General features: G+C 37.4%; 1 protein-coding gene across 4 annotated transcripts in view; it reads right to left on the bottom strand.

Annotated features, from left to right (window-relative positions):
* Positions 1-21939, bottom strand: part of Syt1 (synaptotagmin 1) — a 517172-nt gene that overhangs the window by 6977 nt on the left and 488256 nt on the right. For all 4 annotated transcript variants that reach the window (XM_010639520.3, XM_010639515.3, XM_010639517.3 and 1 more), the window contains one exon: positions 1361-1494. In XM_010639520.3, coding sequence (XP_010637822.1) covers positions 1361-1494 — 134 coding nt within the window. The remainder of the gene's footprint in view (positions 1-1360; positions 1495-21939) is intronic.

The following is a 21939-nucleotide window of genomic DNA, read 5'->3' as shown; positions in this document are numbered from 1 at the left end:
CTGCCCTCCCTTCACCATCTCCATCCTCCCCTATTTACAAACACTTTGTTTCCATTTTTTCCTTTTCTCATAATTTTTTCTTGTCCCTTATTTCCTTTCCCCTACCCTGCCCACTTCCCCTACACCTTTGGCCATTTTCTTCTTATTTCACATTATCAATTATACATATTTGGATCTTATTTACACTTTTAGTTTTTCACACCAGAGAAACTATTCAATATTTACACATATGTGTCTTATTTATTTCACTTGAGTATGGTCTAAATAGGCATCCATTTTTCTAAGAATGACTCTAGTTTCTCATTCTTTATGGCTGAGTACTATTTCATTTTATAGAAAAACTACATCTTTATCTAATCTCCAACTGATGGGCAGTTGGGCTGTTTCCAAGATTTAGCTATTACGAACTGTGCCGCTATAAACATAGGTGCACATATACCACTGTGGTGTGATTCTTTTAATTCTTTTGGAACGATATCCCTCAGAGGGACATCTGAGTCAAATGGAATCTCTAATCCTAGTTAATGAAATACTTTCTATAATAATAATTTTTTGTATTTTAATATAAAACATTTAAACATTTATTTTGCCAAACCACTTTTCACTGCAGATAGCCTTAAAAAATAATAGAGGGCTTGGGATGTAGCTCGGTGGCAGAATGCTGGCTTAGCATGTGTAAGGCCCTGGGTTTATACCTAGCTTTGCAAAAAAGGAAAGAAAAAAATTAGAAATAATTGGATATATTTAATAAATAAAGTAAGAACATGAAATTTCTTGTGCAGGGGTCCATTCTGCATATCACAATATTATTTAACAAGTCTCTCTCTTTAAGAAACACTTATCCATTCTAAGACAGACATAAGAAGCTGAATTTAAGCAATTTAAAAAGAAATTAAGCCTAATTTTTCTATTGTTAATTGTTTTTGATAAAGATTTAGCATCTGCATAGTTAACATCAACCAAAAACAGTTCTCTTAGCTCTGTTTTCTGCTCTAAAGATGTGGTAAATAGAATTACTGATTATAGTCTAGGAGTAAACAGTGGAAGCTTGTTTTCTCTTCATGTTTAAGCTTCAGAGTTGAACTTTCTGAGTTAGGAAAGTTTTTTGCTTCTTTTATTTTCTCTACCTTATTTCTGCGCAACAGAAGGCCAGCTGTTTTCGCTGATGAATCAGCACATTCTGTGCTGTGTATTTTAACATGTCCCTCTCGATGGAGTTCAAGCATCAGATGTGCACGGGAAGAAGAATGTCAGTTCTAATGAAGGCATGGAACTGATAATTTACAAGGTCTATGTGTATAATTTATGTGCGCTGAAGCAGTGAAATTGAATGGGAGGACAAAATTATGCCTGACATTACCTGGATTTGCTCAAAAGGTACTTCAAAGCTGAATGACTCATTGTAGTAGGGGTTAAGTGTGTTCTTTTTAATTGTTGTCTTTTTCTTCTTCAGCCTCTTGCCATTCTGCATCAGATGAATCTTCACATAAGGATCTGAAAAACACAACAAATAATTTTAAGAGATAAGAGACACGTATTTTAGATCATAATTTAGCTTATAAAAGGACCAAGAATTTCCAAAAGGTAAATAATTATATAGCATAGATTTATTATTTTTTAAAATCTCAAGCCTTTTTGTTTGTAGAAATTCTCAAGTAACCTGTGAGACGTGTTTTTGCCATGCTATGTGAATATTTACATTTGGATTTGAGAGAGAGGGCAGTGGTGTGATGATAAACCAGATCTCCAAGGGAAAGTCTCAGCATGGAACATTTGCAGATTTCTGTGGTATAAATATGCTCACCATGGCCGATTTTAAGCCACAAACAGTTTAACAACTGGCTTGTAAATTCTCTGAAAATGTAACTCTTTGCTTTTGTGAGCTGGCTGAGTGTTTGGTTTATTCCCAGTGCACGGGAATAAAACTTGATGGAGAGAGGACAGAGGAGTCATTTCTTAGGTTCATTTATTCAACAAATATTAATGGAGTGCCTGAGATGTGTTGAGCACTGTTAGGCCCCAGAGATGCAGCAGTGAACACAACAGACTCTTTCTGTCTTCATCAGGGTACTTCAGACTTGTGGGGGAATGAGTAGGTTTAGAAAGAAATGAAACAACTATGAAAGTTGAACAAGAGTGCTGTGCAAGCGAGGAGCAGAGTACAGGTCTAGCAGAGAACACCGGGGATGTTGTAGTGACTCGCCAGGTAGGAATGAAAGTTTTTAATTGCTCAGGTGAGGCCTCTGTGGAAGTGACATTTAACCTTTGAAGAAGAAGTCAGTGAGATGCACGCATGTACACACACACACACGCACACACACACACACACACCTGAACATTCCTAGAAAAGAGCTTCTTTCAGGCATTCAAGGAAAAGAGAACACACAGAGGTGATGAGAAAAGGTGGGGAAGGATTCTGGGAGCATTTCCCCGCAGCCTCCTAGGTCAGTGTAGAAAGGGTGTCACTGGAGGCTGAGGCAGTCTCACTCCCAGCTCCATTACTACCAGATGAACCACATACATTCAGATCACTAGGAACCAATGCTCAGAATACAAAGGAAAACTTCCCTACTGTTTTCTTAAACATCATTGTATTTTATATGTAATCCATGTTCATTATATAAAAATATCAAAAGGCAAAGATAAAAATGTTAAATCATCCAAATATCTATTGCTAAGCCTCACAGATGTTCTCTTCTCTCTTCCATACCACGAGCTGAGGACATTACAATCTAGTCTATTGCCCACATAATTTTAAAAGAGAAAGCTGTGTAGTTTTTAAAGTTTTTTTTCTATTGCACGGTCCTGAAGAACAGAAACTTTGTCTACTTGCATTTACTGAAACAGTGTCTAACACATATCCATTTTTTTTTGGAGGGTGGTCATTGAGGTGGAACCCAGGGCCTCAGACATACTAAGTATGGACTCTACCACTGAGGTATGCCTCTAGCTCCATATTCTTGGCCTAGCAATTTAAAGTCTTAAAGATTGCTTCTCCATTTTATTCGGTTTTCGCCTTTTCCCTTTATAAGTGTTTTCTGGTCTGTCACTGCATTGAAATCTTGTCCTGGATTCTAGTCCCTTTGCATATGGCCCGAATCCTTTGCTTAGCTCATTAATAGCTTTTTCTGAGATCCAGAACTTATTCCTTTTTCCTAACTATTGGCTATCCTCTAAATGGAAATATACCCACCTAGGTATGAGTCACAGATGCTTTGACATGCAGATTTTTAAAGGCAAAGACCACCTCTCCCGCAAAATAAGACTCTGGAGAGTTAAATTTGTTCTGTTTTAGAGATTGTGCTGCAAAGCAAATCCTTGTCAGTTCACAGTTTCTTCGTGCTCAAAAGTCCTGGTGATTGTATAGTAAGACAATCATATGGAAATCATAAAATAAGCCATTACAAGTCTCACTAATGTTGCTATTGCTTTTCCCGAATAGGGCTGCTAGATACCATGGGTGGCATCTAAATATCCCTTAGGTTTGGAAACATGTAAATAGCACAGGGAAATATGCAAGCTACGTAATTGGGTGATTATCCTCTAGCACTTCATGTCTCTGTGGCTTGTGGATTCTTTCTATTCTCAAAGGCAAGCACTCATGGAAAGCTTCATCATCTAAACACTAGCATCTTGTTCATTGCCATTTAGATAATCCCCGTTACCATCAAAACAGATGTAAGACTTGAGATACTTCATCTCTTTTATGTATTTAATTTATCTTAAAATAACAGTAGAGACTTAAAAAAAAGCTTTGGTAGAAAAGGTCTTTTTTTTTCAGATGTCTAATTTCCAGTGACATATGACCAACTTTTCTGAAAAATGATAACCTAGGATCAGAAAGAGGATTCTTCATTTCCAAGGAAATGTTTATCTTCATGGCCTCATTTTGGGTCATTTGAGGCCTATCATTTGGTTTTGTCATGGATGTGTTACTGCTGCCCTTCACCCACCATGTCAGGTTCTTGCTCTTGTTTTAAATCAGGTTAGCTAGACTTTAGTTCCCTTTTGTCATAAGAGTTGTTCTAATTAGGAGGTTTTTTAGGACACTGGAATGAGATCACTCTTAAACTTTTATTTGTTGATAAGCCTTTTTAATATACCAAGTTGAGTTTTTGTTCCTAATTTCACAATTATGGTAGGCAGGATAATAGCTCTTGCAAAAGTATTACATATTGATCCACAGAAGAGTTATGTTATATGGCAAAAAGGAATTTGCAAATGCAATTAGGGACTATGATATCATCCTAGAGTATCCAGGAGGCCCTAATCTAGTCATAAGAGTCCTTAAAAAGAGAAACTGTTTTCTGGCAATGGTCAGGAAGAAATATGGCTATATAAGAAGGGTCAGAGACATGCTATGTTTCTGGCTTTGCAGGTGGAACAAGGGGCCACAACCTAAGGAATCTGGGTGGTCTGTAAAAACTACAAAAGGCAAGGAAAGAGATTCACCCTGGATCCTCCAGAATGGTATCCAGCCCCGCTAACCCTTTGATTTTAGCCCAGTAAGACTTGTATTAGACTACTTTAAAAATTTTTGTTTAAAAATTAATATTATAAAAAGACAGAAGTTGTGTATGTTTGTTGTGTGCAATACAGTGTTTTAAAATATGTGTATATCATGAAACGGCTAAATTGAGCTAATGAACATAAACGTCTGACACATATACTTTTCATGATGGGAACACTCACTAGTCTTGAAGAATATAATACATGTTATTAGCTGTGGTCACCATGGTGTATTAGATCTGTCTAACTTATTCCTCGTATCTAATGTCATGGGTCAGAATTTTTTAACCGGTAGAACTATAATGTAATAAATGCATGTTATTTTAAGCCACTAAATTTATAATACTTTGTCATGGAAGCATAGTAGAAAACTAATACAACAAAGAAATTTAAAGAGAAGGTTCTATTGTTTACCTAAAAAAGGTATGTGGATAACGGTCAAATTTAATAGGTCTAGAAAATGATCTTTTAGAAAAAAATTGATATTCTTTCCACTCTTACAAAAATGATGATTCTGTTATTGAACCTAAATCTTTTCAATTAAAAAAGAAAAAGGAACATAGAAGATACCATCCAAAGATAATGGTAATATACAGATTGTTCAGGATCCATGATAGAATAGAAAAATTAGACTAAATGAAATTGAAAAACTTATGAAAAATATATATATATTTATGAAAATATATTATATATAATTTCCTTTAATCCTACCATAATTGCAATAAGGATACTGGGCCTCAGAAAAGGTGATTCCCCCACCCAGAACTGAAATCCAGGCCCTCTGTCTCTAAACCTACTGTCCATTGTGATGTGTTGGGGACACAATTTAGTATACAGCTTGTAAGGACTCCAGATCCAGACTAATGTGGATCTTGGCTATACTACTCTCTAGCAGTGTGGTCTCAGCCATGTTACTTATCTTTTATGCCATACTTTCTTCAAATGTAAAATGGTAAAATGGTAGTACCTAGCCCACAGAGCGGTAAATGTTAAATTGACTTACTGCCTTCAAAATGAGCATGGAATGTATTATTATTAATTATTATTATAGTTTGGTGAAAGTGATAACATCTAAGCCAGCATATTTGAGTCATACTCCCCTAACTCGTTTTGCTAAGTTGGGGCCCACCCCCAGCAAGTAAGAAGAAGTCTTCTCATTTGTTATAGAAGTAAGATAACCTCTGTTAGTGTCATTTTTTTTTCTTTTGGAAAGAAACATACTCACTCTAAGCAACTGGTTCCTTTATAGTGAGTTTAATCATATATGAGATAAAAGACAGTTCCTTCCATTGCTGCCAGTATGAGGTGGTCTTGAAGTGTGAGATGAGAAAATACCTCAATATCCTGTGCTGTTTTCTCTTACTCTTGAAGTTAATAGATCAGATTATACATAGCTGGAAAGTTAAGCTCAAAGTTATAAATGGAATCTTATTACTGAGGCTCTTGGACAGTGTGACTCAAAACCATGACTTATTGAGCCTTCTTTGCAGATTCAGAGGCCAGCTAATGTTGACACACTGGGGCACGTTATATATGAAGTATCTACTCTCCTTATTCTGCCAGAAATGAAAACATGGAGAAAATGAATCCTTTGGCCTTGCAATTTGTTGTTGTCAGGGATGGGGTAGTTAATACTTATTGTTGGAATGAGGAAATATTCTATATTCCCTCTCCTTTCTCCTGTTTGCTCTTTTCTACTGTGAGAAAATTTTATAGTCTGGTTTTCTCTTAGTTGTAAAAATTCCTCCCTCCTTCCATCCTTTTCTTTTTTCCCCACTGTTTCCTATCCAAAGTGAGAGACAGGGAATCATTGTGTTTAAGCTGCAATAATAGGAACTGCCAAATCATTTATTGTACTTGGGCACCAAGACATTGCAGACATGGAACATTGACCTCACCATGTAAGAGCCCAGCGGAGGATCCCAGGGTGGCCAGATGAATGTTGTGGTCTCACTAGCTATTTTCAAAAATTGAGATATAGAACTTGTTTGACAAGTTTTATGATTACCTGGTCAGCTTCAGCCTGTGAGCAATTCTGTGAGCAAGATGAAGAACTAATTCTGAAGCTATGACAGCTGGGCACAGCCCCTCTTTGGTAGAACTCATGGGTAGAAAGCTTGTGGTCTGATGCCATTATTTTTGTTCATTGTGCCTACATTAATTAATTCATTAACTTTGAGTGAAAGGTTTCTCACATATTTCACTCACACTAATAGATGAGTTTGCTTTCTTGAAGGTTCCTTCTAATAACCAATTTCTGGTAGGATGATCCAACCCTAACACTGTAATGCCTAGCCCTAGGTAGAGTAAACTATCTTCTCCACTCACCACCACCTGATGTGTCCTGGGTGCACTAAGTCCACCACTCTCTTTTGGTAACAGTATATACACCTGCATACCAGCTGTGCTTCTGTACTACTCCATCATTGCAAAGACTTGGTGGATTTGAGGGCTTTGCCTCTGAAGAGAACGGAAATAGATTGGGAATGAGGATCAAAAGTCACGCTGGAAACTCTCTCAGATTATTCTTGATCCCGCCATAGCTGGCACCATCATAGTATTCTTCCTCCTTGTTTTTACTCTTTGATATGAGCTGATGCAACTTTATTTTCTTCTTTCCTTTTCTCTGCCTTAAGGCCCGCAAGGACATACTTTATTTTATGCCTTTCTCATGTTTGATATTATTTTAGTATGCCTAATAGGTCTTTTCACTCCTTTTCTTAAATATTCTACATTTCCAAAATGATTGCTACCTCTGTGAAACAAAATTTCTGACCACAGAATTTGGTTCTGGAATGCATTGTCTTTACCAGTACTGGTGTCACTGGCACTGGTTTCAACATGTAGAGCTGTATCCCTGAAAAAAGCGTACACAGTAAACTTGGAGAAAAACTTTGGAGCTAAGCATAAAATTCAGTAAGTGGTTTTCCTTCAATAACAGGGACCTAATGTGTAAGTTTTCAGAAACGTACATGCAGCCCATGTGCTGTACTAGAAACCACAACTACCTCAATTTTTCTGTTATTCTCCAGACAGAAACCACTGAGCTCTTTCTCTTCCCTTTAAGCCTAATTTGTGCTAAGATTCCAGCTTTCTAGTCCAAAAAGTTAGAAACTCTCTGGCCACCTCTAAGTCTTTCTCTACCTCTCATATATAGCTACCATGTCCTTCCAATTTACCTTCACGTGTTTTTCTGGTTAATTTTCTCTTTCTAACCCATTGCCACCTCTCAAGATCAGAAATCCAATATCTTTTGCAATCATGTCCTCAATTTCAAAGCATTCATCATATAATCATTAAATCTATATTTGATCACACCATCCTTTTCATTAAAAATCTTTAGTGGCATTCACAGCCTCATCCTAACATACTTGTTTTGTTTTCTTCAGGATAGAAACACACTGTTCTACTCATGGTAGAAATGCACTGTTCTCACAGAGAATTTAAATGCTGTGTCTTTGAACTGGCTGTCCTACAGCCCGCAATAGCCTTTCTTTCCCTACCTTAATCTTGGCTTAAAAGTCACCTCTTCCCTGAAGATTTTACTGATGAGTCTCTCAATCAGTATGTTTAGACAAACCTTCCTTTGCCCTGCAGCATTTTCTTTTGTACTAACTGTCTTTTCTTGTATTGGAGGACTTTTGTGATACTCTAATAAACACAAAAACAATATTCCTATGGGAAAATGTGTTTTCAGTTCAGAACTATAGGTTTGAAGATGCAGTTTGGAAAGACCATTTACTTGTAAAGTGGGAACTTCCTCCATTACTGTTCTATACTCAATGCCCTAGATCATTGTCACCCTCTTCTTCCCGTAGGCAGTTCCAGTGTCAAATTATTCCAACTTCATAGAGATATAATTGCCAAACAGCTGGCTGCAAGCAATGATCCTTTTGTGTGAGATATAAAGGAGCCGCTAAAGGCTTTTTGTATTTACAGTGAGAATCAGAGGCAGCAGTTCAAAGCCAAATAATACAAGATGCCTGCTGTTTTCATTTTGATAATTTTGCACAACAGTACCTTCTTTCTTAACTACCACAGTGACCCTGGACCCTGGTAACTGTGGCTCTTCCATTTCAGCCAAAGACTTTGCTCAATAAGAAATAGACACATTTCAGCTTTAGTGTTTAATCCCTTCTGAACCCATACACAGCTTCTGAGTAACTACTTCAGTAGCATTCCTCTCATCCTCTTTTCTTTGGAGAATGCTCACTGAATTTCAGTTTATAGTCTTGGATGAAGAAGTCAATATAGTTATATCAATTAGGACCCTGAATTTCAACTGAGTGAAAAATAATTTCAAAATGGTATAAAGTCACAATTGAACCCCTGAAATTTTACCGGGAAGCTAGTTGATCCAGTTAGAAATACCCCTAGATCCACTCATTCAGTATGACTACCCTTGGGCTCTTAGATGTGAGTAGAAGTAAGGTGTATGTAGACTCTACAGCATATCATTAAAGCAGTGGGCAATGTCTGGGAATATTTTTGACTGATATAACTTGAAGGGAGGGAATACTATGGAAAACTATTGCGTAGAGGCCAGGCACTCTGCCAAACATCCTGAAATGTAGAGGGTAGATCCTAGTAGGAAAGAATGGTGAGGCCCCAAATTTCTGTAAAGGCTGCAATGTTCCTTTTTTTTTGTCCTGTGACTGAGTCATGGATGTGAGAGTTTGGTAGTGAAGCAGTTTTACTTTGCAACATGAAGACAGTTTCTAGGGTGATAGCAGAATCACACAATAGGAAGATCCTGGGTTCCTACATGACCTCATGGCTTCAAACTATCTACCAGTCTTGACTATTCACCTCTATATGGATATGAGGAAGATAAAGAATTTTAAAAATAAATTATATCTTTTGAGTTCCTTTATTTTGAGGGTCTCTCTTTTTGCTCTTAAGTCTTTTCCTTATCTCATACAAATTCAATCATAACAAGATCCCTGGTTTGCCTGTGCCTCTGCTCACTTTTCTATGAAAAATCAAATCTCCTCAAATCAAACTCCACATAGTTGCCTTTCCCCGACTTTCTGGGCTTTCCTGTTATGTATTTCAGAATGCAAATAACAGCATTTTGTTACTTGGAGTGGACTGACACAGAGGAAATAGTTGCTCTATATTAATTTCTATACTAAACAGAATGTAATGAGCTAGGCTGGTTTAGATCCGATTTATATATCCATCCTGAAATCAATGAGGAAAGCAAGGCACACAAGCCCATGCAGTTGGGGATTGTCTCAACTCTGAAGCTCGTGACTAAAAGTAGAAGAATAGAGAGGTTCTTCAACAGGAATCAGAGTTTCTTACTCAAAGAAGGGGCAATGCAAGATGGGAGGCAACTGATCAGCATTCATAGAACTTCTCAACTCATGGTTTGTAGGATTCTATTTCTGCCTAAACTTGGAAATCTCCATGCACTTATTTGCCAAGATAAATTTCCTTCCCATTTTATCAAACCATCAAGTACATATATAAAATGGTCAACTAATAGCAGAGATAGCACAGTTAAGATATGGTAGATTTAGAATTCAGAGTTTCTTTGTCAAAGGCAGTTTCTTCTTATGCACTTACTGTGTAAGCCTCATTTAATCAGTAAGTCAGTCACTTACCAGTACACAAATAATTAAATAGTAATGGGGTTCACAAAGCAAACAATTTTCATTTCTATCACTGGCACTTTCGACATATTTACTTAGGAGATCTTTATAAATAATTTACAAGTACTTAGGACTACATTAAAGAGGATTGTGTCTTTATAGTTTAAAAAATCTGTTTAGATTAAAATACTCCCTGTAATGCTGTAGTATGCTTGCAACATTAAAAATATATTCTGGGAAAATTTTCTATGTCAGCACACAATTTCAAAATAAATTTTCATTAGTTAAGTGCAGTGTTCACTAGAAGAAAACAACTTTACGTAAGTGAAAATCAACCCCATTTTAATGAGACAGATCATAAAATAGAAAAGGCTGATTTAGTTCATTAAGGGTGGCAGAGTGCTTTGAGGAGACAAAAACACACAAAATGCTATTATTATGGATTAAATGGAAATCATTTTTCATTTTGGTGATGGGGAAACCACTGAATTCCAAGCATCATTTCTATCACTGCCAAAAGGTCTTTATGGGACTGAGAGCTGCTTGACCAAAAATGTGGGAATGCATGTACAAACACTGCAGAAAGAGGAGACTGCAAGGAAAGATTCACAGGCGGGCCAGGTTTCTAGACAAGTAAAGATAGCAGCAGTGTGTGGGTTTGAGTTCCACACTTAGTAGAGGAAGGAGTACATTCTGTTTGCATAATCTGAATCTTTTCCCTGTTCAGGTTTTAAGGAGAAATTCTCCTGTAATTCAAGTTTATTTCTCCTGTTCCTTGGAAAATCTTTCACGAAGGACAAACACGTGAGAGCAGGATAAGTAGTAATTATGTTTGATTCCTTCTGGATGACTACAAAGAGCTGGGTGGAATTACTAAGGATAAACTGCGTGAGCTGATGAACAAAAACAAAAGCAGCCATATGATTCAGTAAAGCAAACAAAGTTGCAAACAGCAAATTTGACTGATTTTTTTTCCCCTTCTGGAGCTTTGGTCTTGCCCTCTTATATATGCCTGAAGAAAAGGTGCCTAATGAGGTACTTCTTTAAAAAATTTTTAAACTTCTCTACTTGATGAAATAATACAAGTAACATTGCTATTTGTAACACTGTTAGGGTTTTTGAGTACATATAATATGACAAATGGGTGCTACTTGTTATTCATATAAAATTCAGCAGGAGTACAAAAACAAAGACAATGTGAGAATAGAGGTGCCCTCACGTGGTGGCCTATATCTAACTAGAGTCCATGTTCTTCAATTAAGTTACCCCAGACTCACCCAGTTTGAGTCAGTTCAGCCAGAACCCATTTGACTCTCATTAACTCCCTATTCTGTGCACGTACTTGCTTCAAAATACCTACATGTCTTATAAAGAAACATTCTGCCATCTAAGCATCTGGAAGTTTGTGGGTTAAAGTAAATTTAGGATTACTGAGGGAGAGATTTGGAAGGACTCCAGGAGTGGAGAATCTCTATTTCCTGATTTTAGACTTTTAAAGTTTCTAGAACTTGTCAAAGTTCTGGGTAAATCTTCCAGGGTGTGAGGTACTGATTCTAGATTCTCTTAGATGGAAAGGTCTCAGTGATTCCTTCTCAGTTGAAAAATGAAATCATACTTATTTCTCAGGGAGGTTGCCTGCTCTCTGCTCCCTGCCTCCTGTCCTTACATGACATTGCTGAGCCTGTGGACCCAGAAGAGGATGAAAAATGAATCTTTTGTTTTTGTATTTGAAAAAAGAGAAAATGTTTTTATAAAGATCCATAATATTTTTTAATAACTGTTACATGCCACCTTTGGTTTGGGATTTTTGCAGTATGAATAGTGTATGTCCCATTCTAAAACAACAAGAAAGACAAACTTTGAACACTACATTTTGTTTGCTATTACAAAAATTTAAAAAATTTGAATTCTGATTCTTCTTATCCTTGTCCTTCCAGAGAGATGGTTTGTTTGGTTCACTGATGACCATATATGGTTCTCTTTCATAAGGCTGCAAAACTCTGAAATCAGCTAGCACACTTCATGTCAACAAGATAAGTAGCTTTGCAGGAGAGATCAACTTCTACCTTGGTAATCTGGTTTCCTTACTATATCGGAAAAAGAAAATAAAAATAAACTATGGCTTCAATATTATACTGCATATAGGAAAATGACAGAGTAATATAATTCTGTGATGATTGTATTGCTTCTTATGCAGCAAATTTCTTATTAAAGTCACTCTCCACACATCAGTATTTCAAATCTTAGTGCAAACTCCAATAATGTTATTATATACAGTGATTTCTTTGGAATTCACATTGCATAAGATGCTTCATCCTTGAGAAGTTTAAAACAGCCTCCATGTTTTTGTAGTGGGCAAGATATCCTAAGACAGTGTATGTCTTCTTGTTGTAGGATATGTAGCAATACCCGTGAGAAGAATCCAGAGCAGGCAGACACTTTTCACTCAGTGCAAATGCTTCATGTAAACCTGAGGCTCTACATTTAGGAAACCTAAATAAACCTTTTGAAGAGAAAAACTAGCATTTTTCTAATTCTTGAAATCATCAGCTTTCATGCCTTCTTCCTCTACCTCCACAAATAAATGTATAATTTCACAAAACATTAATAGAATGATATTTGGATAGTGTTTATCCTTATGCAAGGAGGCAAAGAGGTCACTAGATGGGTTGTCTTTCTTTGAACTTGATTTTTTCTGTGGCCTTTTCTACTGTTCTTGTGCATAATGGAAATTCCTGATTATTCTGATGTGATTTTTATAAACAGGAAACCCATGCATCTTAAGATGATTTCAGTAAGATGGAATTTTGTGTGCTATGCACAATTTTATAAACCACAGGATCAGGCCTTCCTGTAATATTCACCCAGATTAAAACTACAAAGGCAAGCTATACAGTCTGTCTAAATTCTTAAAAGATTAAAAAAAAAAAACCAGAAACTGTAACGATATGTATTTTTATTCTTATACTATATTTTGACAAATAATCATTCATAATGGCCAAGGGATGAAGCTTTACACGTAGAATGTGCGGATGCCTTGGGGTGCTGCGATAGAACTTGGTAAAGGAGTAGAGTTGCTCATTGCCCTGCCCTCTCTTCTCACAAAGTGAGCTCCAATGTGCACTAGAAAAGTTTCACATACACATGTGGGGACCCCTATCCTGCACATCCGTACTCCCTTCTCTATCTCCGCTACTTCTTTTCTATCCAGAGGGTAGTTGTGGGATGTACAAGTCTTGCTTTCTTTTCATGACTCTATCAGTCTTTAATTAAGCTTGCTTCTAATATCACTTCCTCAAGGAAATTGTTTTGATTCCTTATCTTAAAGCAGCTTCTCCTTTTATGATCCTTGTAAAACTTCACTTCATCCTTACATTTGTGACTTCTAAATGTCTCTTTTTCCTCACAAGCTCTAAGCCTCATGAGGATAGGGACCATTTCTGTTTTTAATTGTTGTCCCCTACTGTATCCTCAGCATTAGCCAAGAACTTGATGACACAAAAGTAGGCCCTCAGTAAGCATTTCTTGAATGAATAAATGAGTTCTGGTTTCTTTTCTCAGCATATTTGAGTGAAGGCTCTAAACATTGTTGAAAATTCTTGAATGCTGCCCCTGAAAATCTGAAATCCTAGAGGCATAATCTATTCCTTGGACACTGAAAAGATAGCAGATTGAACTTGGTGAAAATAGCTCATTTGTCCAACAGCCCCTTCCCTTCACTCATTTAAAATATTCTGACAGGTATGGCTACAGACTGAATGCGAACTTGACAAAAGTTGCCCATTGGAGTGACTGTAAGGAATTAGTGTGTTCAACTTGGAAAATTTTAAAAATTTTGTTAGAAACACAAATTTTATGGTTCTGTTGTATGGCTGTCCTTTTTATCCACCTGCCTTTATAATTCCCTAGATAGCCTCCTTCAGGTTATCAATAATAGATTATCACATTATACAACATCACAGGGATTTACAGAACATTAATGATTTGTATTAAAATGCCAGCATTTAAGGACATGAATTTTCTTAAAAGGCAAAGCAACAAAAACTTTTAGAGAAAAGCTATTCTACATTATTCTGCAGAAGATGGTGCTTTATGTGGAAAGCAAATTTATCTAATAAAAGGCTGTGAAGAGTGCTTTTCCCTCTTGAAGAACTGCCTGTGGTGTGGATGGGGTTAGAACAGTGAGTTCACATTCTTCCCAGTGCCGGGTGGGAAGGTTGCTAGGGCTAAATGCTGAGCATTCGCTTCTCTAAGAGTGAAGATCAGACAAAGAGGACATATTCTAAAGCAAGCTGATTATTTTCCTTGAAAATCCATTCAAGAGCGTGCAGAGTGAATTAATTTAGTGGAATTGTTGGGCAGAGGCAAAGGCCTGACTTTGAATCTTGTCTGGAACTATTCTGGGTGATTAGGATTCCAAAACTGGTTTCAAAAAGGCTAATTCTTACTAAGCAATGCTGGAACTGAATATACTTCAAGCAACTGATAACTTGTTACTTAATCTGAAGGCTACTTTAGAGGGACAGTTAAACATTTTTATCGAATAAATGAGTAAGAGGGTAATATAATGTTCTAAGAGAATTACCATTTATGGGCTCTGACTTACATTGAAAGGCTCTGTGTTTTAATGCCTCTTTGAGGAAATATAAATGAATCAATCAAAAGCCATATACAGTAAGTATTATCAGTGCTTTTTTTAGGTAAAACCATTCCTATTCAACTCTGTGAGATGGAGTCAACATTTTACACAATCAACTTGACCTATTTTGGGTAACACTTGGCTTATATTGTCATTTGCTGCTTCTTTTAATGTAATAAATGTTTGAGTTTTGTCACTGGAATTTTTACAAGTGCATGTTAAAGTAGTACCAAAATTTCTAAAAAAAAAAAAAAAAAAAAAAAAACAGTAACAGTTGAGGCATTTGCATAAAGGACAGGGCTCTGATGTATGGAAAATATTTAAAAATTCAAAAAACCAGATCTGCATACTCACAAAAACATGTTTCGCAGAAAAATGGGAGACCAAATAGTTGTTAGAGTCCAGTCCTTGTGGCCTAATTTTGAATGAAAATACTCAATGAGAGAGAGAAAATAAAAGAAAATACCTACTGAGTAGTCATAGTTTGCTAACAAATTAATGGCTAGTTTGTTAAAATCAGCCCTCACCAACCCCATCTGCCACATACCACCATTCTTAGATAGTCTTCAAAAAGTAAAGACTGATTGGGGCTGGGGATTTAGCTCAGTGGTTTGGTGACCTGCCTTGCAAGCGCAAGCACCCAAGTTTGATCCCGGGTACCAAAAAAAAAAAAAAAAAAAAGAAAAGACTGAGAAAGGAAAAAAAAAAAAAAGCTATGCAAATGGAAGAAATGTTAATACTGCTGAGAAGTCAATACCAAAGCCACACATTTTAACATGGAAGAGAAAAGACATCTTTATGTTTATGTCCTTTGTTTGTCCTACATTCTTAGCTCTTGGAATGCCTTTAGGCAACCGGGATTTCACAAGAACCTTTGGAAACCCTAAATATGAACAACTGTACACACATGCACATGCTGTACTCTACTCTGTATCTGTGGGATTTGTCTGTATAAGCATTTTCAGGGAAAGTGCATGGTTCATCTGTAAGGCTCTCTGTGGTTATTTGCTTTATGGCAGTGCAGAAATTCCACTAAATAGGTCATCGTAATACTGATTGTCATCTCCACAGTAACCAGTTTTTAAAGCAACTGGCTGAGGCTTGCATTTTTGGAAGGGGCAAATTACATTTGAGGCATGGTAGTAAGACAAGAAACTGCAAGCTACTGACATTAAAATTAAGCAGCCATTTGTCAAATATTTTCATCTGAGTTAAGCATAATTTACTTGGGGGTAAATTTATGGGCAATGCTTAGTCTCTTATTATATGATATAGACAGTACATATGTTTCCTTCTATATCATACTATTTCTTTCTTTCTTACTTCCTGTCTCTTCCTGCTGCTCTTTTATAGGTAGCCTATAGAGAAAGACTGGATTCTTGTGGGATTATCTAAAATTGAGCAAAAGGAATCATGAAATTCAGTAACTCTTCTGAAAAATGTGTTCCTTAGATATGTGGGAATCCATTTGGCCAAGTCCAGGGAGAGGGCTAACCAACTTCCTGGAAGTACTCCAAAGTTTAAATTTTTGAATTTTTTTAATCCAAGAGAAAGAAACTAAACTGGGACACAGCCTAACCAAAATACCTCAGTTTTAGGATTTTGTGTCTGTGTCTTAAAATACTCGAAAAATTCTGAAGATGGAGCTGTTTTATGGCTGTCTTATAATTGCAAAGCATAAGGTAAGATGCTTAATTAGTTAGAAGAATGAACTGGGGTTTCCAAATGAAAGGCAATAGACAGTAAGCCAATCATAGAGTCTCCCTACCCTGTTTTCTATCTTAGAACTAAAAGAATACCAACAATAATAAACACTAGCTCCCTATTTGCCAACAGTACTCCAGCTACTCAGTAAGGGAAAGCATACAGCCTAACATGAACAACAAAACAAAGCATGTACTTGTGTACACACACACACACACACACACACACACACACACTATTGACCCAGAAAAGTTCCTGGAGTAACATAATGCATCTTTAACCCTGAACTCCCTCTTTGTCCTACGGAGCCTTATTGGTGAATTGATGAAATCTTAAAATCTCACTGTTGCCTCAAATCTGGAGAGATGCTAACTGAATAACTATCCTTATTTCTCCTCCTTTTGTCTGAAGCAGAGTGGACTGGCCACTGGGCATAAGTGGGCTGTTTCTTTTTGCAATGACAAGTATCAGTAAACATGCCACATTGAATATAACTCTTGAGAAAGGAGATTTTTGTTTCATTTGTCCACACAGTTTTGTATCTATAGTAGAGTACTGCCTTGTATAGGGGAGAGACTCAATAACCTTTGTTGAATGATTAAAAAAAACACCCTAGAGTATTCCCCTTCAGGCTGAGTATATGTCCTGATTGAAGAGAGAGGTGAAAACTCAGTTCAAAATACGAATTCTCAGAGGAGAGAGGAGCACCCAGGAGTTCTAATCACAAGGCCCTCCTTTCCTCCTTTATCCCCCTCTTTCATTCCTTTAAACTACAGTAAAGTGAATGGTATCCAGGGCTATATTCTTCAAACCATTGTTTTGGGGAAATGAGTTAGAGTCAAGGGAAAAGGAATCAAGCAGAAGTCATCAGAACAGAGAAGGTCTGGGTAGAAGTGCCCCAGTATGAACAAGGGAGATGGGCAGTGATAAATAGCCAAACAAGTTAAGGCAAGGTGCCCAAGTAGAAGCAGAGAAAGCCAATCAATCCTTAAAAGAAAGGAACACAGCATGCAAAAGAATGATATAAAACTCCCCACTTTTAAAGAAAACATAATCCAAAGAACAAAACAAAATTCCTCAGAAGTGCTTTGTACTATGAATCAAATTAATGAGGCCATAAACTCAGAAAAGCATGACCTCAAGGAGGACATGAAAAAACAACAGGAAGGTTGCCGAAGCAAGGATTTTGAGACAAAAACAAAATCATAGAATGAATTAATAAAGTTGATATAGCAAGAGACAAAATGAATACAGCTGCAAATAAAATGACCTAAATGAATAATTTGTAAATACGAGGGGAACAGAGGAATTAGGAGATAATACACTGGAGTTTAAAAACACTTGACAGGGTCGGGGATTTAGCTTAGTGGTTCCGCAGCCTGCCTCGCAAGCTCAGGGTGCTGAGTTCGATCCCTGGTACAAAAAAAAAAAAAAAAAAAAAAAAAAAAAACAAAAAAAAAAAAAAAAAAAAAAAAAAAAGCACTTAACAGGCAGAAATTTGACTCCCCTAAAAGAGGTCTAGTAAATAGGACAGGGGAAATAGTCACAAATATCATGCAGGGAAAATTCTCTAAAGAAGAACAAAAACTACAGCTACACATTGAAAAAGCAGACCACATTTTAGGAAATACTGATAAAAGAATGCTTAATGCTACAAATATGTCTCTGACTGAAGACATTCTTCCAGTGTTCAAGTAGAATAAACAAGTCACCTTGGACAAGGTATAAAATAGACTGGCTTCAAATGTTTGCACAATATCCAGCATGAGAGCAGTATGTATGTTAAGGCAGACATTCTACTGTGAAAGAATTTCAACCAAGGGTGACGTGACATATAATTGGATCTCTTAATTTTCTGGTCACAATGCTTAGGAATAATGGTGTAGCCAACCCTAAAATATCTGTCCTGGCATTTTCCAAAGTATATCCTATGAACTTTAATCCTGTGAAGTATTCTTTGAAAAGGGGATCTGTGGTCAAACAGGTTAAAAACACAGGATCTCTAGGAGTCCTGTCGTGGAGATTTATGTAACACATCGGCATATAAAAGACTTCAAGATATTAAAAGAACTTGTTTTCCTTTTTAAAAAATTCTTTAACCCAGTGTTTCTCTTTGGAACAAGTTTTACTCCCTAGAACACCTGTTCATATCTGGTTGAAAAAGTGACAGATCTCATTTGGAGAATATTTGATCTAGCACCACGAAGAGGGAAAACATTTAATAACTAGAAAGAGAAATCAATCCGAAAGCAATTCATATTTATGCCCCCACTCCAACAAAGACAACAGTGAAATTTTATTATTCATTCATTCATTTACTGTAAAGGAACAAAATCTTAAAATCTGGTTTTGGAAACAGAAAAGTACTCCTACCAGATTGGGTATGTAGGATCTCTTTGAAAGTATTAACAGAAGGTTCCTCCTTAAGCTGCCACTTTCAATCTTGAGCCTAGCTCAAATTCACATCTGCTTTGTTTAAAGCCGGGCATCTCTGAAGGCTGCATCGCCACTTCAGACCCCTAGACATGGCAGGTCTTCAGCTTAGGACAAAATGAAAGAAATTCTAGGAGGGATGCTGAAATCAAACACTGTTTTTCTTTCTTAGGGAACTAGGAACAATGTAACTAAGGGGGTAAATACCATCTATTCCAGAATAAAAACAAAGCTGCCCTACTTTGCAATATCTTTCCTTACTTTTTGGTATTTCTCCAATTTCCATAAGCACAGTTCATGCCAGTGTGAGATGCCTCCTAATTAGATTACACACCACTGCTTCAGAGTGGTGGAAGACTTTGCTGTCTACTCACATCATGTCTCTTTTATGCTACTTTGAACTGGAAAAAGAATTTTAATTCAAAACTGACTTGTCTCTATTTTCCTCCCTTCCTGTTAAAGGCAGAGTGCATGAGGAATGTGGAATGGAAATGCGGGAGGGAACCTTCAGATAGTGTTATATTTATCTGTCCTGCTAAGATACCGCCAGGGAGCACCCTGAGGTGAGAGAGTGGGTTGAAGAGTAACTGACTTAGCAAAGGTCAAAGGATTTCAAGAAGCAAAGGAGGGAGGACCGGGTGACCTGGAATGCAGCCCAAGAATCAACAATTATCAGGGGATGCTGCCCTCTTCAGGATTTCTAAGAAAAAATTCACCGGTTTAAAGTGGATAAACTAAGGGCTGGGGATTTAGCTCAGTGCTGCCTCCTGCCTTGCAAGAACAAGGTCCCGAGTTTAATCCACAGTACGGAAAAAAAAAAAAAAAAGTGGATAAACTGAAAAGTCTGATGAGTGTGAGCAATAGGAATGCTTACATATTTCTGATGGGGAGTCGTGTCTAGAAAAACTAGTAATATGCATGCCCTACATCTTGACAATGTCACTGGTATGTAAGTATGCTAGAGATACTCTCCCACATTTGTGCAAGGAATCAGGCTCAGGGATATTCTTTGTGGCATTTTCTGTGACAGTAAGAAATTGGAAAAACCCAAATAATTATCAACAGATCAACCGAGTATTTATCCAACTTAACATGAAACATAGCAATAAAAAGCAAAAAGGGCCACATTAACCAACCTGGATACGTTGCCAGAATAATATGGAGAGGCAACTTGCAGCATAATATAATGTGATCCTATTTTATAAGGTTTGAAACATGCATAGAGTATAATGCCACTTATATATCTGAAAACACAAAAACAAAACTGTGTGTGTGTAATGAAAACATATATGGGAGTAATAAATGTAAAATGTGAAGACAGTTCCTGAGGATCACAAACACCAAGTTCCAGATAATTATTTCTGAAGAGAGGATAGGAACAAAAGATGGGCAGATGTATACAGGGTATTTGGATGATATATACTGCATTTTATTTCTTTAGTGGAGGGGCTACATGAGTATTCATTATATTTTCATCTATACTTATTATCATATGCATGAACTGTTTGATTAGAAAACTGAGGAGCTCTGAGTCAGATTCAACGAAAATTGATGAGGGCCTGTCAGGTAGATAGCACCGTGTGCCCTTCCACATTTTGTAGCGTGACAGCCAATACTGGAGGAGTCTGTGCTTCTAAATGTAATTGAATCTCATTATCTGGAAACTTCTGCATTGAGCCTTCAGATCCTTTAGCCAATGTGATCCCACCTGACCTGCGGCTGGCTGCAGGGAGCTCGCCACTGTGACTGATGGATCAGCAGAGAAAAGGAGCAAGGCGCAGGGGCAGGAAAGCCAGGCAGATTACTGAGATTTAGAAGGAAGGAAATGAAGCTTTTTTCCTTTCTAAATGAATAGGACTTTCTTCTTTTTACCCCTGAAAGTCTCTCTTCATTTAGGAATTTTCTAACACGAACTGGTGGGAGATGTGGTTGGAAGCAATCCGTAGAGTCCTTGGTAACACAAAGCTCTGGGTTTGAGTCCCCAGCATATTGCAGGGGAGAAATCTGTATGGGAGAAAAGGCAAAACTTGCCTTATTTGGCTTAAAATGGACTGGACTTAACAGCTAGTCAGTTTATGCTTAAGCTGAGGCCAGATTTTCACTTTTAAAGCATCTATAGGAGAAGTTATCCAGCCAGTGAAGGTGATAGCTCTGAGTGGTTGTCAGTGCTGGCCTCAAAACTACCTGATCCTTTGGCCTCATCACCAGAGATTTTAAATTACTGTGCCTGAGAGTCATATTGTCTGGATAGCATTTCCTAGGTGATCCTAAGTGTCTTCACCATTGAGGAATGCTGTTCCAGAAATGCTGTCTCTGAGGTCGTGATACACCGCTGGCCAAGTTTCAGGCCATTGGTTACCATGGTTGGGACAATTACTGTGGGCATTCTTGTTATGTTTTCAAATGATGTTAGAAACCTTGGGCAGATGGTTGTTCCCACTAATTTTCTTTTGTACTCAGGCCTGCTAACATATTTGAGGTACAACCTCTTGCTCAATTTATTTGCTGGAGATTATTCACTGGGCCTTGGTTCTTTCCTCATTCTTTTATGTAAAACCAGGTGTTCTGCTGTGCAGTGGGGGGTGTGGTGTGGTGAAGGTTCCAGAAGGCCACAAAGATAATTGCTTGTACTGTCTAACAAGTCTGGGCTTTGAAAACCAGCTTCGAGACTTACAGGCTTGTTAAAAAATAAAGTAGCCCCTCTTTCTCCTGCCCCTTTTCCTCAAACCCATTGGAGATGTTGTTAATAATTTGAGATAAAACCTGACAATTTTGGGAACTAGGAATGTAGTTGTAATTCAGCAGATAGCTTTAACAGCACCATATCAGATGGTCATTCAGGCTTGGTAGCTCAGAGTTGTAGGGGAGGAGTTTTTTTATTAAGGGAAGGATGACAGAGTGGAGTTCTCCTAAAGCCCGATGAGCGGTGTGTGCTTCCAGCACCACTTGGGGACATGTTAGAAATGCAGAAGCTCAGGCCCTTCTGAGGCCTGCAGGGCAGAATCATCTTCATTTTACGAAGAGCTCCAGGAAGTTCCGGTGTAGAAGAAGACCTGA

The sequence above is a fragment of the Fukomys damarensis genome, unplaced genomic scaffold (assembly GCF_012274545.1).
Source record: "Fukomys damarensis isolate Sample0158 unplaced genomic scaffold, DMR_v1.0_HiC HiC_scaffold_15, whole genome shotgun sequence".
In the NCBI taxonomy this organism is placed as follows: domain Eukaryota; kingdom Metazoa; phylum Chordata; class Mammalia; order Rodentia; family Bathyergidae; genus Fukomys; species Fukomys damarensis.
Note: the sequence above shows the minus strand (reverse complement) of the source record. Positions and strands in the feature narration are given on the sequence as shown.